This window comes from Sapajus apella, unplaced genomic scaffold, assembly GCF_009761245.1.
Source record: "Sapajus apella isolate SASKATOON/1434 unplaced genomic scaffold, GSC_monkey_1.0 scaffold22, whole genome shotgun sequence".
Classification (NCBI taxonomy): domain Eukaryota; kingdom Metazoa; phylum Chordata; class Mammalia; order Primates; family Cebidae; genus Sapajus; species Sapajus apella.
Window position 1 is genome coordinate 20560747 of NW_022436962.1, and position 15911 is coordinate 20576657.

General features: G+C 32.4%; 1 protein-coding gene across 6 annotated transcripts in view; it reads left to right on the forward strand.

Moving 5' to 3' along the window:
• SPATA17 (spermatogenesis associated 17) overlaps positions 1-15911 on the forward strand; it is a 208397-nt gene that overhangs the window by 107981 nt on the left and 84505 nt on the right. For 5 of the 6 annotated variants that reach the window (XM_032289249.1, XM_032289251.1, XM_032289250.1 and 2 more), the window contains 2 exons: positions 6731-6934; positions 14222-14370. In XM_032289249.1, the coding sequence (XP_032145140.1) occupies positions 6731-6934; positions 14222-14370 (353 nt within the window). The remainder of the gene's footprint in view (positions 1-6730; positions 6935-14221; positions 14371-15911) is intronic. The other variant, XM_032289252.1, reaches the window with a different exon arrangement.

Here is a 15911-nt window from a genome sequence, read left to right on the forward strand (position 1 = left end):
CTTTCTCCCCTCAAATAGGCCCCAGTGTCTATTGCTCCCATCTTTGTGTCTATGTGTACTTAATGTTTAGCTCCCACTTGTAAGTGAGAACATTGTGATATTTTATTTTCATTCTCTCTGAAAAGTTCTTGTAATATTTCTTGTAAGGCAGGTTAACTGGCAATAAATTCTCTTAATTTTTCTTTATCTGAGAAAGTCTTTATTTCTCCTTTATATTTGAAGGAGAATTTCACAGGGTAGAGTCTTAGCTGGTGGCATTTTTTTTCCAATACTCTAAATATTTCACTCTATTCTCTTCCTCCTTGCACGGTTTCTGAAGAGACATTGGATATAAAATTCTTACTTTGCTCTTAGGGTAATGTGTTTTTTTCTTTGGCTCTTTTTAAGATTTTTTTCTCTACCTTAGATTTTCTGAAATTGAATGTAATTTGTCTGCTGTGGTTTTGTTCTTTTTAAAATTTATCCTGCTTGATTTTTGTTGAGCTTTCTGGGTCTGTGGCTTGGTGTCTAACATCAATTTGGGTAAATTCCCAGTCTTTGTTGCTTTAAATATTTCTTCTGTCCCTTTCTCTCACTCTTCCCCTTATGTTATTTTTATTACACATATGTTATACCTTTTGTATTTGTCCCACAGCTCTGGGATATTCTGTTTCATTTCTTTCAGACCTTCTTCTCTGTGCTTTCCCATTTTGGAGGTTTCTACTAACATAGCCTCAAGTTCAGAGATTCTTTTCTCAACCATGTCCAATTTACTAATAAACCCATCAAAGACATTCTTCATTTCTGTTACAGTGTTGTTTATTTAATAGTTTTTCCATTTCTCTGCTTACATTGGCCATCTTTCTGGGATGCTGTGTACTTTATTCATTAAGCCCTTAGCATATTAATCTTAGTTATATTAAATCCTGGTCTGATCATTACAACATTCCAGCCATATCCGAGACTGCTTCTAATGCCTGATTTTTGCCTTTGTGTTTTCTGCCTGTATTTCCACAGAGGCTACATCTTCAAGTTTCACACACCAGTATGGCCTGCTTCAGACTTTCTTCTGAATTTACCTTTTAAAGGAGATGTGAAAATCAAGAGATTCTGATTTTATGCAGAATTAAGTCCAAATCTTCAGCCTTCTAGAATTGGCCCCAATCTTTACAAGCTCATTTCTAACAATAGCCTCATGCTTAAACTGGCCACCTTCATGTTTCTTTAACAGAGGTGTATGGTTTCCCACAACCATGTCTTTATTTTTTTTATAATTCTGTTGGCCTCAAATGTCTTTCTTTTCTTTGTTGCAAAGCTCTACCCATCTTTAGAATGAATGTGCATATTTTTTATACAGAGCTTTCTAAAGGACCTATACTTATACTACAGCCTTTGATATGTACCTATTCAACAGTTTTTAGATGACACTTACTACCAGCTAGTTATGTAATAGTCAATCACAAAACCATTCTCCAAATCTCACCCTCCCCGCCACTGAGAACAGCTTGATGGGAATAATAACTTTTATTCACTTCTGTTCCTATTTTGGATCTAGCAAGGTGGACCCTTTCTCAGTATTTTATTTAAATTTCTTCATTTTAATCAACATTTCATTAGGATGTTTAATGTGTGATCATATGGATGAAGATATCAAAATGATTTCTAAAGATATGTATTTTGGTTAACTAGCTACATCATTTCATTTGCAATATTTATTTTCTATCATGTGAGAAAAAAATTGAAGTGTATCTTTGGTGTATGAAATACATGAGGAAAAATGAATGTGTTCCAGAATGAAGATGGTATAGGGCCATAGTTAGGAGAAGCTTCTAAAGGTGAATTTTTCAACAGACCTACTTGCCCCTTGCACTATATGCCTCTGAGGAGTTCTAGAATTCTCCAAACAAACTCAAGCTGAATGCAGTTATTATTTTTGAAATACCCCGTATAAGCACGCCTTAGAAATTCAGGAAGAATAGCCTTAGAAGAAGCATACAAACAAACTCATGATCTTGGCTGAAATGCTCCTTTTGATGGTGTTCTTTAGTGCTCGAGTTCTTGGAAGAGCTCCAAATGACCCCTTCAAGTTACTTTTAAGTTGCTTTTTCAACTTTCTGAGATCCACATTTAAAGTGACCCCACTCTGTAATATGGCTCAAAACATTTAAAAATTCTTTCTTAACTGAAGTAAAACAAGACTAAAAGCATTTGTCAACAGTTATAATTTTTAAAAATACTCCTTTATATAGATAAGTTCTGACCAGATATATCCTTTGTGAATCCCTAATGTTTCCATGCAATCGTTATTCCGCCTGGGGTACCATCTGAGGGTTAACTATTGTCTGAAATGCACATGGAAGCATAACTGCTGTAGCTGAGAAATGACCACGTTTCCATTTAGTTCTTAGCAAGAGTAATTGAATGTAGAATATCTTACTAAATGCTGGACTGTGACAGTGTGTTAACACTCTGACTATCTCCTAACAGCAGGGCAATTATTTGCTGAGTGGGATTTTTATAAATCCCCTGGCAGTAGTATGTCCTGATAATTATGATGAAGTGCATTGGTCAGTGTTGATTCAGCAGTCCCTACCCTAGCAAATATTTCATTCACAGTTCTCTGGCCCACTTTTACTTTTCTAGTTATTAGAGAGAGATCTTTACTACTCTTCTTTACTGGCTGAGTATATTATTTTTTAAAAGCATATGTGATTAAAACTTAGAACCCAAATGTATTTTACATAGGTCTTCTTTAAGAACTGTTTCTCTCTCATGGTATTCAGAAATTTTTAATCAAGAGGCAAGAAAATAGTTTTAAATTTTATCCCTATTTGTTGTAAGCCACTTTTTTTTTTTTTTGCTGCATAATTGTCACTTGTGAAACTAAAACTTGAATTCTTCTACCTATCCTGAATACTTAATTATTCTTCATACCTGGAATAAGCAGCTCCTTGGAAATCATGAGAAATTATTATTTCTGTTCTATTAAAATAGGAAATTAGAACATTAGTAATTGTGATTTGGGAATTGTAGGTGCACACAATCCTGTGTCCTATTCTTCCTATTTCATAGAAATTTGTTTTAAAAGTACACCTTGATAACAAAGAGAAGAGAAAAAAATTAGACTATAGCTTCCCCCAGGCAATTACAAAATAAAGGTCAGTGTATGAGTGGAAAATGGCCATAAAAATGTTTTTCATGGAATAAAATAGTAGATGCTCCAAATAAAACAAGTATACCCATTTATTTTCAAATCAATTGTACCTCTTTAACACTTTTCCATATAACACTTAAGTATAAGAACAAAAACGGAAAAGAAAAGAGCCAATTGATAGATTGTTAGAAATATGGAATGGTTCAAATATTAATGTAATGCTAAGGGTGACTGGGTAACAAATGGTACATTTGCTCGTTGCTCAACCTGACATAATTAATATTCCAGGTCATGCTTAAGTTCCCATGATGGAGAGTCTGAAGAGGGGAATTCAAGAAAAATATATATCTATTATATAACTCATTGCCTTTTTTTTTTTCCTTTTGACGAGTCAGAATCATAGCCTTTAAAAAAAATCAGTGCTTTCACACCTCATTTGCCATATTCACCACTGGGCCACCAGTCAGCAGCAGGGCCTGATGCAAGGAGGTCAGTAAGAAGCTATTAGCAGAGTCCTCTCCTGAGATTTCTTGGGTCTTATTGAGTTGAATGTTAGCATGACAGTACTGCAAATAACTCAGTTGTAGGCTTTTTCTTTTTTTTTAAACAGTTAGCACAGATTTCCCCATAGTGTTGGTCACTCTAGAAAATTATTGCTGAAAATGAAGTCCCCAAAGCTAGCTTGGCAGTAGCCCTTCTAAGTTGTGAAAAATGTGAAAACTGAAAAATATGCCGTAGTCCCTTAGGATTAACCCTGTCTTTTGTGACTCATGGTAATATTTTTAAAAATCAACAACAAACGATTCTTCATAAGTGGCTTCGAAATGATGAAAAATGGCAATTGAGACAACAATATGTTAAGGTTGTTTTATTTACTTAAAGAAATAATAAGTAAATGAATACTGTATCAATGTAAATAAATAGGGTATTTGCTTGCTGTAGGGATTGAGTGCTGGACTGTTTCTATTGACATAACTTAGCAAATGTATTAAATTAATTTCTAAAATACTGACACCTTGAAGACTTTAAATGATACATTTGAAATTCAATTAAAATATATTTCGATCTATATTTGATTTAAATTGCAAAGAGAATACACATGAGGAGGCCTCCATATAGGTTGCAAAATATAATTTAAGAAAGCTATCATGTCTACCGATCCATTTGCATTTCCCATCTAGCCTATGTATACACGTGCATGCAAATGTGCAAGGAGATCAAAGAGGATTTCTAATGGGGTAAAGTTAATAGCTGGTAGTAGTTATTCAGGTAGGTAGATATTTTCAAATGATAAATTATAATCTAGCTAAATTGTATGTATTTTACTATTTTAATCTGTAGGGTTGTAGAAATGTTAATAAAAAACTAACAGACTTCAGGTTTATTAGATCATCACTGATCAGAATGTTATTCTCATATCATTTTTATTGACTGTACATTTAGTTATACTTTATGTCATGGTAGTCTTTTAAAAATATAATATTTATTTTTTTCTCATTATAATGGATACATTCTCATCTTAGAAAATCACCCTAGAAATTATCTTTATAATTGCCATTGACTTAAAAATTACTGTCCACAGAAATCTATTGTCTGTGTATTTACCTTGTCTACATTTACTGTTATAGTGAGAAAATGTTAACATGACATTAGAAATGGTTTATATAACTGCCTTTAATGTTTTTCAGCACAGTGTTTTTCTTGTGTCAATTGTAATAGAGAATAAAGCTCAAAGAAGAGCCAGTATAAAAATATTTTTAAATGTGTAAATGCATTTACATTAACTTTTTTGTATCCAATAAAATTCAGTCTCCAATTATAAAATAAGAAAATTTAAGTTGGAGGTGACTCAAGTAGGTCTTTGACAATGTGTTTTAAAGCAAATTGAAACTGCTCTGTTAAGAAAGAGAAAAATGGTTTAATATGAATATTCTTTGAAAGCAGCCAATACGATTTTGAAGTAAGTCTCAAACTTTTTATTAAGATATTTATGTTTCTTAGGAAAGCAAGAGTAAAATAGAGGTTTTCATAAGCCTTTCTGAACTGTGCATTGCTATTCTAGATGAGCATTTAACATTCATTTATTGAGTGCCTACTAAGTGCCAAGTAACCTGCTAGGCCCTGGGATTGCAAAAATACCTGGAACCGACGCTCTGTGCTCCAACTGCTAGCTCATGGAAGACATACATGTAAATATAATTTTGAAACAGTATAATGTGACAGGTGTTGTGGTGGTTATTTCCATAGTAAGGAAACATTTGGGATAGGACGTTGCATTTGGGATAGGACATTGCATTTGGGATAGGACATTGAATCTAGCTTGCGTAGATATTTGATAGAGGTTAACACTTATTGTTGAGTTAGGCTGGAAATATAAACTGTTTTTAAATAGTTTTTCCAAAACAGCTGTCTTAGTTAATGCTTAGTAACTGCTGATTCCATGAAGTAAATATAGCAAACAAGCATGTTTATAGATATGTTGATGGCATAAGAGAAATCACATTTTTAGTAAGAACAGATAAATTTAATGGATATATTCTTTATATAGTCCAGGGTGTCTACAAAGAAACCAAATAAGTCATACTTCCCTTTAAAATGTAACTTCTCCTTTTGAGTATGCATTTGTGTATGATATTTACATATTCACGTGTGTATATATTTTGATATAAGGCTTCATCAAAGATTGGTATCTAATACCATTAAAATATAATATCCTCAAAATTTCATTCTATGAAGTTTGTATACTCAAACAACATTAAATTTTCAAAAATGGACATCTGCTAAATTTGACTGAACATTTGACACACAAACATCTATTGAACCGCTATTGTATGATAGGCACTTTTGACTATTTTGATGCAGTATGTGACAAAGTCAGTGATAGAACAGCAAGGATAATAGGACACTACAGAAGCATAGCACCTAACCACATGAATACAACTCGTGAAATACAGGATGTTATTTTGAGTTATATATAATTTAGTTTTATAGCCTATTATTTATAGGCTATAGACATCATTATAGGTGATACCTATAGCATTATATTATAGCATTATAATTAGGTGATACCAGTTTGACTGTTAAAGCACAAAAGTTAAGATAGCTGCCCTCGGGTTGTGTAATGAATAATAATTAAAATAATCAATCAAATATTTGAGTACATATTTTGTATCTGAAACTTGTTCAAGCATTGTATATTTGACTTCCTGTGAGTGAATGTGTGACTTACTCATATAGTTAAATATACATAACATATAGTTAGAACACAGAATGAATGGCTTGGGGCTTACTGTAATTTTTTCTTAAGTATAATGATGTGAAAAGGCTGTGTGACAGATAGGAACTTTATCTCACTAGTTTTTAAAATATTTAGGTGCTCAATCCTGAAAGATACTGAAATCGTTGGTCTAGAGTAAAGACAAAGTATGAATATTTTGTAAAATCTCCTTAGGTAAATCTGAAGTCCAACTCTGTTTAAGAACCTGTAGTTAAAATATTCTTTAAACATAAGAAAAAAATTCATGGTGCAACTACATTTTTCTTTTATTTCATGTGAAAATTAAAGACAAAAATCAAAATTGATGTCTTCTTCTTTAGATTCCAGGAATATACAATTCACCATTTAGAAAAGAGCCTGATCCATGGGAGCTGCAATTACAGAAGGCAAAGCCTTTAACACACCAAAGACCTAAAGTTAAGCAGAAGTACTCCACCAGCCTTACTGATTGGCTAGCTTGTACAAGCGCCCGTTCTTTTCCTCGGTCTGAAATTCTACCACCTATTAATAGAAAGAAATGTCAGGTACTAATTTGCTATATAAGGATTCTGCCATTAATTTTATTCTTGCTATTTTTTTACTTTTTATATTATGATAAAACACGTTACATAAAATTTACTATCTTAATTTAACCCTGTTAACTATACAGTTTAGTGACATTAAGTACGTTCATATTTTTATGCAATCATCTGTCACTAGAACTCTTTTCATTTTGCAGAATTGAAACTCTATACCCATTAAACAGCTTTCCATTTTCCTTTGCCCCATCCCCTGACGTGACTTGTTTCACTTAGCACAATGTTCTTAAAGTTCATCTTTGTTGAAGAATATGTCCGAATTTCCTTCTTTCTTAAGGCTGAATAATATTCTAAGTACATACCACATTTTGTTTATCCATTTATCCACCAATAGGCATTTGAGTTGCTACCACACTAGCTATTGTGAACAATGCTGCTGTGAACATGGGTGTAAAAGATCTTTTTGAGATTGTGTCTTCATTTATTTTAAGAATATACTTGGCTGGGTGCGGTGGTTGACACCTGTAACCCCAGCACTTGGGGAGGCTGAGGCAGGCAGATCACGAGGTCAGGAGTTCAAGACCAGCCTGGAAAACATGATGAAACCCCATCTCTACTAAAGATACAAAAAATTAGCTGGGTGTGGTGGCAGGCTGGCACCTGTAATCCCAGCTACTTGGGTGGCTGAGGAAGGAGAATTGCTTGAACCCAGGAGGCGGAGGTTGCAGTGAGCGCAGATTACACCATTGCACTCCAGCCTGGGTGACAGAGCAAGACTCTGTCTCAAAAAAAAAAAAAAAAGAATATACTCAGAAGTGGAATTGCCAGATTATATGGTAATTATATTTTTAATTTTTGAGAACTGCCGTACTGTTTCCCATAGCATTTGTACACACTTTCCATTCCTATCAACAGGGTACAAGGGTCCCAATTTCTCCACATTCTCACCAACAATTATTTTCTGTTCATATATATATATATATATATATATATGTGTGTAATATATTTATATATATTATAGTATATATTAACATATAATATATTATAGTATATATATATTTATATATTATATATTTTTATATATTTTATATATGTATAAATATATATATAGTACCATCCTAATGGATGTAAAGTAGTATCTTGTTGCAGTTTTGATTTGCATTTTTCTAATTATTAGTGATGTTGAGAATCTTATTATATTTAATAAGTTAAAACATGGATTATTTTCTAGAATCTAGATTTTTTTATGTAAAAATATTGTTATAGCACTTGATATACTTGGTTATACTTGATATATAGGTTATATTTGATACACAGGTTATACTTGATGTAACTTGTAGCTGGGAACATACGTATTATCAATTTTATTGAATTTTACCTCTCATTTGATGCTATATGTCTTTATATGCCATTTTAAACATAACTGGGGTTTGAGTAATTTTGAAAATGTAAATTTGAGATTTAGAGACAGCTCAAAACAAAGCAAGACTCATAGTAGAGATGGGAAATCTTCACTATAAGTGGATTGTGGTAGAACAGGATTGGCAAATGACTTCCTGAGGCTAAAGGGTAGAGTGGGGTGGGGTTGAGTGATGATTGTCACCATCCTAAAAGTCCCTGAGAGCAACAGGTCTCTCATCCCCATCAATAATTAAACTGCCACCGTGTAGTATCAACCTTGAATTGGGTTAGATTTGGCTCACACAGTTAAACTCCCAGAACTCCTGACCATTAGCTCCCCACATTGGTGTGCTTTTGTGTATCTATATTGCTGTATAATAAATTACTCCAAAATCTAATGGGTTAAACCAACATAAATTTGTTATTTCACAGTTTCTGTGGGTTTGCCATTCTAGGTACAGACTGGTGAGTGCCTCTGACTCAAGTTCTCTCATGATGTTGTAGTCAAGATGTCAACCAGGCCACGCAAAGTGGCTCATGCTTGTAATCCCAGCACTTTGGGAAGGTGAGGTGGGAGGATCACTTGAGACCAGGAGTTCGAGAGCAGCCTAGGCAACGTAGTGAGACCCTGTCTCTATTAAAAACAAAAACAAAAACAAAAAAACAGAAAGATGTCAGCTAGGGCCGTGATCTCATCTGAAGGCTCAGACAGAGGGTGCGAATAGGAGGACAGTGAGACCCTCTTGGTTGGTTCCCTCACTCACATGGTTGGGTGTTGTAATGTCTCAGCCCCTCCTCACATTGGCATCTTCACAGAGCTGCCTCACAACATGGTAGCTCACTTCCCTCTGGGTGAGTAATCCTAGGGAGAGTGAGAGACAGCTTTCAAAACAGAAGCCACAGGCTTATAAAGCTAATGCGGGAAGTGACATCCCATCACTTCTGCCTGTTCTATCTGTTAGAAATGAATACTTCCATTTTATACTCAAGGGCAAAAGACTACATAAGGCATAAATACCAGGAGGCAGGGGCCCTTGGGGGGTCATCTTAGGGACTGCCTTTTATACCCCCAACCATTGAATCATCCTGGCAGTAAGATAGTCCTGCATTCTGTGTCATTGAAAATTTCCCACTTTACTGTAATGATTTGTGATATATGTTGTGTTTCCATTATCTATAATTTAATTACATCCTTAATTCCCTTTATTTGTCTCTTTTTTTTTTCCTCAAAACTACTAACTGATAATACTATTAACTGGTGGTTATACTATCTTACAGAAGGAGCTATAAAATATAATTGAAAATCTATAGTCAGTTTCTCCCTTGGACTGCTCTTTTTCTTCATCTCTGATTCAGTTCCTATGATATTCTATTTATATCAGTATTCTTTTTTTGAGATGGAGTCTCACTCTGTCACCCATGTTGGAGTGCAGTGGTGGGATCTCAGCTCACTGAAACTTCTGCCTCCCTGGTTCAAGCGATTCTCCTGCCTCAGCCTCCAGAGTAGCTGGGATTACAGGTGCCTGCCACCATGCCCTGCTAAGTTTTGTATTTTTAGTAGAGACAGGGTTTCGCCATGTTGGCCAAGCTGGTCTCGAACTCCTGACCTCAAGTGATCCACCTGCCTTGGCATCCCAAAGTGCTGAGAATACAGGAATGAGCCATCACACCAGGTTCATGTATTAGTGTTCTTAATTACCTAGTAAACGAATCCATTATGGAAATCTGACGATTCTTTCCTTTTCTAAAATGGATTAACAAGCATGGTGGAGTGAGCAAGGGGACAAAAGAGAGATAGTAGGAAAATTTTCTGTTTTCTGGGGGATATATCTTCAGAGTATGGTTTCATTATTCCTTTTTAAATAAGAGTTATATCAATATTCTTGTAAAAGCATTTAAAATAGTTTTAATGCAAATATAAAATGAATTTTATATTATGAATAACTGAATTTTTGTTATTTTGAATTTTGTACATTACTATTTTTCTATTAGTGTAAGTAATCGTCACATTGTATATAAAACATGTAACTGCATCAAGTAATTAATTTTGTTAATTATTCTATCAAGAAAATAGTAACTCTAGCATTTCCATTGGTTGTATATTAAGTGTTCAGTGTGTTAAATGTAATAACTGTTCAAAAGCAGTTAAGGTAGATATAACATTGCATATTTAAATTTTCAATAATCTACATTGCCTGCTATATTCATTTGTGTAACTACTGGTACTACATGGAATTCATAGAGTAATTTTGCATACAATGTTTTAGGAAATGTGAAAATTACATGGCATGAATAAAATAAGGGCATGTAAATATTTCTAAGCTGGAAACACCATGAAGGTCATGTGAACCAAACTACTACACTGTACAATATTCACAACATTAACCATTAAACATGTAATATTACTGTATAGGTGTTTTATAATGTTATTACATTTGTTTTATTGCCCTGCTTTTAATATACTTTTATGATGTGGCTTCTTCTACACTTGTTAGTATTCATTCTTGATTTCTGTTTCTCAATACAACGTCCATACAACCATTTTCATTTCTTACCATGGCTTTCTTCCTCCACACCATTCTATTTACACATATACATATATACCTAAGTGTATTTAGTGTCTATGGAATACATTGGTGAAAGGTACATATAGATATATAGAAACAATATATGAATGATGTATAGGTATATGAAAAATATATATGTATAAATGGTATATCATCCCATATGAAAGTTATATATATGTATGGTATAAGTATAAAAATAGAAAAATACACACATTTGTAAAACAACGTGTGTGTGTGTAGAGACAGAAATATATATATTTATATATTTATATTTATATATGAAATGTATAAATATATATTTTATATTTCTATATATATTTGTATATGAAATTTATAAATATATATATTTGTATATGAAATTTATAAATATATATATTTATATATGAAATTTATATATTTATATATGGAGGAATTAAAAATATGTATTTATATATGGATATATATATACTTAATATATCCTCCTGAATTACATTTATCTAGCATGCTACAAAATAATGATCCCTACTAATATTTTTTCTTCTTTCTTCCTTTTTTATTCTCTTCTCTTCTTATCTATTATTTTCTCCTTCATTGTTTTTTCTTTCCGTCTTCTTCTGTCTCCTTTCTTTCCTATTTTAAGTTCCTCCTCCTCTTCTTCTGGCCATGTCATCCCCACGGTCCTGTTCTTCATTCTCTTATCTTTCCTTCCTTCTCAATCTTCCTTCTGTCATCTTTTCTTACACCTTCTACTCTTTTTTGCTTTGCCTCTTTCCTTCCTATTCTTCTCCATTCTTCTTTATTTTCTCTTTCCCTTCTTCTTTCTTTCCTTCATTCTTTTTCTTTTTCCCAAAATGGGATTGTTTTATATTGGTTTTTTTTCTGATCCATATTTCTGTATGTTACCCAATAATAGAAAAGTATGTAACTCATTGGTGACATTTGAGATTATGCCCAAATGATGATATTTGTACTGTAACCAGAGTAGCTCTACTTGTCAGGTGAATTTTTAAAATATCTGTGATAATTTTATGGTTTGAATAATTAAGCTTAGAAATACAAGATGACTATAAATAACATGAATTATGAAAAATACAGTAGGACATAAATATATCTGACTCTCATAACCAGGGCTTAGGTAGAAGCAAGGTAAACTAAACATTGAAAAACCATAATACCTGTAAGGTCAGGTTGAGTCTTGGATAATCTAGGCATTTTAGGGATTAATTGGAAATAAGTACAATCAGCAGATCTAAAGCTTGATAGGTGAAAGGTACACATAGACATATAAATACAGATATATATTTACAAAATCTGGGTTCCCATGTCACTCTAAGTATTATTGGGATAGGTGATTGCCTGATATAAAAAAAGAAAAGAAGGCAGATTTTCAAAAGAAATATAAATTAATAAAAATTTGACATCAGAGAAACTTTACAGCTGGTGTCAAGTTCACTAACCAAGGAACTGGAGGACAATTGAGCTCAAAGGCAAGATGCTAATCGTCTGAGATACAAATGTATGGACCAGCCACTGAGAAGATATAGGGACATGGACATGACTGCAGAAAGGTCAGGGATCATGAATGTGGTAGTGAATCCAAAAGGAAGACTGAGTTAGCTTTCATTCTAATCTTAAGCAGGGTTCCTTCTGTTTCATTTTCTAGTCTCCTTAGAACTAATAAGTTCCAGAACAAGTAGCAGAGTAAGCCTGCAGGTAAATATGTGTTATGTTTGCATACCAACAAAGGTTAGAAGGCATAGCTTGGCCACCGAGAAGACCATTGCTCCATGTGAATGCTGGCCTCTTCAAAGTCATAGCCTTTGGCCATTGTGTATTTCTTTGATGCTACTATTGCGCAAAACCTTTTAAAAACTCTGTTGAAGCTAATAATTATAATGGTAATAATAATAACAACAATAATGCAGTGGGTACCATTTTGAGTATTTACTGTGTTCTGAGTACATGGTAAGGGTGTTCCATTGTGTTACACATCTTAAGAGGAATCCTGAGATGTGATTATTCCATTTTACATATGATGAACATCAGCATAGAGAAGTAGTTTGCCCCTTGTCATACAACCAAATATTAAATTTTTTTAAATTAGAGAATCTGTCAAAGTAAAAGGATCTGAGTAAGTTTAAAAAAAAAAGTCGTCCCATTTGATTTCTTAATAGTGGACTTGGAATCATGTTACTGTATCTTTAAAAAGTAAAGTTCTAATAAAAATCCATTAACTACTTTCAAATACAGCAGTTCTCCTGTCCAGCTGTGAAAAGTACTAGATGATACTTATTTGCCATTTGTGTTATTTACGGTCCATGACTTTTATGGTAACTGGTTCCTATTATTGGTTTCTATTAATGTAAAACATAAGTGAACATAAATGAGGCGTGAATCATTTCTTTTTATTAGCCCCACAGTCTTCACTCAGTGCTTGCAGTAACTCCAGCTGTGTCTTGTTAGTGATAACCTATTTAAAGAAGATATTTTTAAGAATAAAGAATTTGATTAGAAATGTTTGTCCATTTTATATTACTTCTATCCTGCACGATAGTGATGAAAAAAACACAATATGTAATTAATGGTACTGCAAAATCTTCAGCTGTCTCTGATTTGCATTGTGCCTAATATGATACTAATTAGTCAACCAGTGGATTTTAGTAACTAGTATATATAACAAGTAACTTGAAAGTAGGATGTGTTGTAAGTTACTTTTCACAGTGCAGCTGTGGACTTTCCTCTGCTAAGTATTTGTGTCATTGAAAGGTTGCTGTTGGTATCAGAATAATTGAACAATAGAGTTTAGAATTTTAAATAAACAACATTTAAAATAAATAAAAGTTATGGTTCTTCTGTGTTTAGGAGGCTGCCTAATAAATGTAAGATTTGACATTCACCAAAAATTTTTAACTTAATGAAAAAATATACTCTCCTATTTCTACTTATAGAAAGGCTTTTAGAAAGCTCTGCTTAGAATTTTTTCCTAATATTTGTATTTACTCAAAAAGGAAGACCATTGTTTAATTATACTAGGCAAAATGTGCTTTGTAAAATAGAAAATAAAGCAACCTATAACAAGTTATAGCATGAAGATCTTTTGTGTAAGTGAGGAAACTTCCGTTTAATTCAAAAATTTTTTAATGTAATTACTTGTACTTGAGAGAACATTGCTTGAAAATAAGTGATATTATGTCATATATATTCTAACTCAGAGAAGAACAAATGGTGTTCCAAAAATAACAGTAAACCTGCTATACTTTGTAGATGTTCGCTAGCCTTGGTCATCGATAATGCATTTAAAAAAAATCTTCCATAATAAAACATATTCCTCACCCTGTCTTGTTAGGGGCCCTTCCGCGATATCACTGAAGTATTAGAACAACGCTACAAGCCTTTGGAGCCAACGTTGCGGGTGGCAGAACCAATCGATGAATTAAAGTTGGCCAGAGAAGATCTCAGAAGAAAGGAATGGCTGCGAAATGTAAATGACAATATGTGAGTTATTAGCTTAACAAAAATAGCTGTGCCATATTTACTGCCTTAAATTTTCTAATATTTTCTATTTCCTAATATTGTAAAAAATCCTTTATTTGTGAGAAAAAAGCCACCCTTGACGTGTTTCAAAGCAATAATTTTTCAACATGCAAATGATTTAAATGAGGTCAGTATTGATGGCAAAAATTCTTTTGATAACTCAAAAGACAAAAAAAGATTGATATTTTGAGGATAAATAACTATCTATGTATAATATGTGAAGATAGTTTCCTAATTATCTATACTGAAAGCGTATGTGATACTCCTAAAATAAGATCCATAAGATCCAATAAAAGAGAAACATTTTTCTTAATATGGACTAATATCATTTTGATATATCGACATAACATTGTAGTTTTAATAAATCAGGTATATTGAAAGAAGTTAGTTTCTTTATAACTGAGGAAGATGACTGAAAAAGATGAAGAATGATTGAATAGCATATGTAATTTTAAATTATTTTATTAGCATCCATTGATTTGGATCTCAATTCATACATCTTTCTCTCAGGCACTTTCTCTCTCTTAAGACACTTTGTCATCCATAGAGTCGTATGTAATTTGTAAATAGACCATTTTAAATCTATGGCTTTATTTTTATTATGTCATTATTCTATAATGCCTCATAATTATCTTTGCAATATTTCTTATATTTTTAATACTACTTACATGCTAAGACATTATGACATTAATATACTAATTATAATAATAATATTGGTATATAAATTATGTAATATAAAATACATTTAAAATTATAATTATTTTATTTACATAATGTATGTGCTAATTATGTTACAATGATAATTTATATGATAATTGTAAAATATTTTAAAATTGTGTTTTGATATATAGAGAAATTAGAATTACCTCTTATCCCTTGTAGTGGATTTCGGATTATTTTAACAGTTAGAAGATATATATATATATATATGTACATATAAAATATGCTTTATTTTAATTATACATTTCTGAAGAGACTTGAAAAGTAAAAATTTTTACACAAACATATCAAAGACAAAATTGGCAGGCATCTGAAGTAATTTTTATAAAGTTTTTCACTTTATAGCACTTACTTGAAGTGAAATAATTAGCTGTGGAGTGTTCGGCAGATTCTTTCAATAACTGATTGGGTTAACCCAATATATGATGAGTAAGAAAATAAGGAACTTTATTTTCCAATTAGTTTTGAGGAGGTAGATTCATTTTACCACACATATTGTAGAAGATTAAAGCTTCTCAGACCTAGTCAAGCAAAATATAAAATTTAGTGATGATTAGCTAAAGAGTTATATTACTCAGAATTATTTTTCTATTTCCAATGATGCAAAGGTTTACAAAATAACAAGACTAATTGCTCAAACAAATAATTGAAATACTTTTTGATTATCTGATTGGTTTTCTACAGATATTATTATATATTAAACATACTGAGATATCATTTCTTACTATTTGCTTTGGTAAGCCTATAAAGATCAGCTATCAATGTTATCCCCAAAGAAAGTT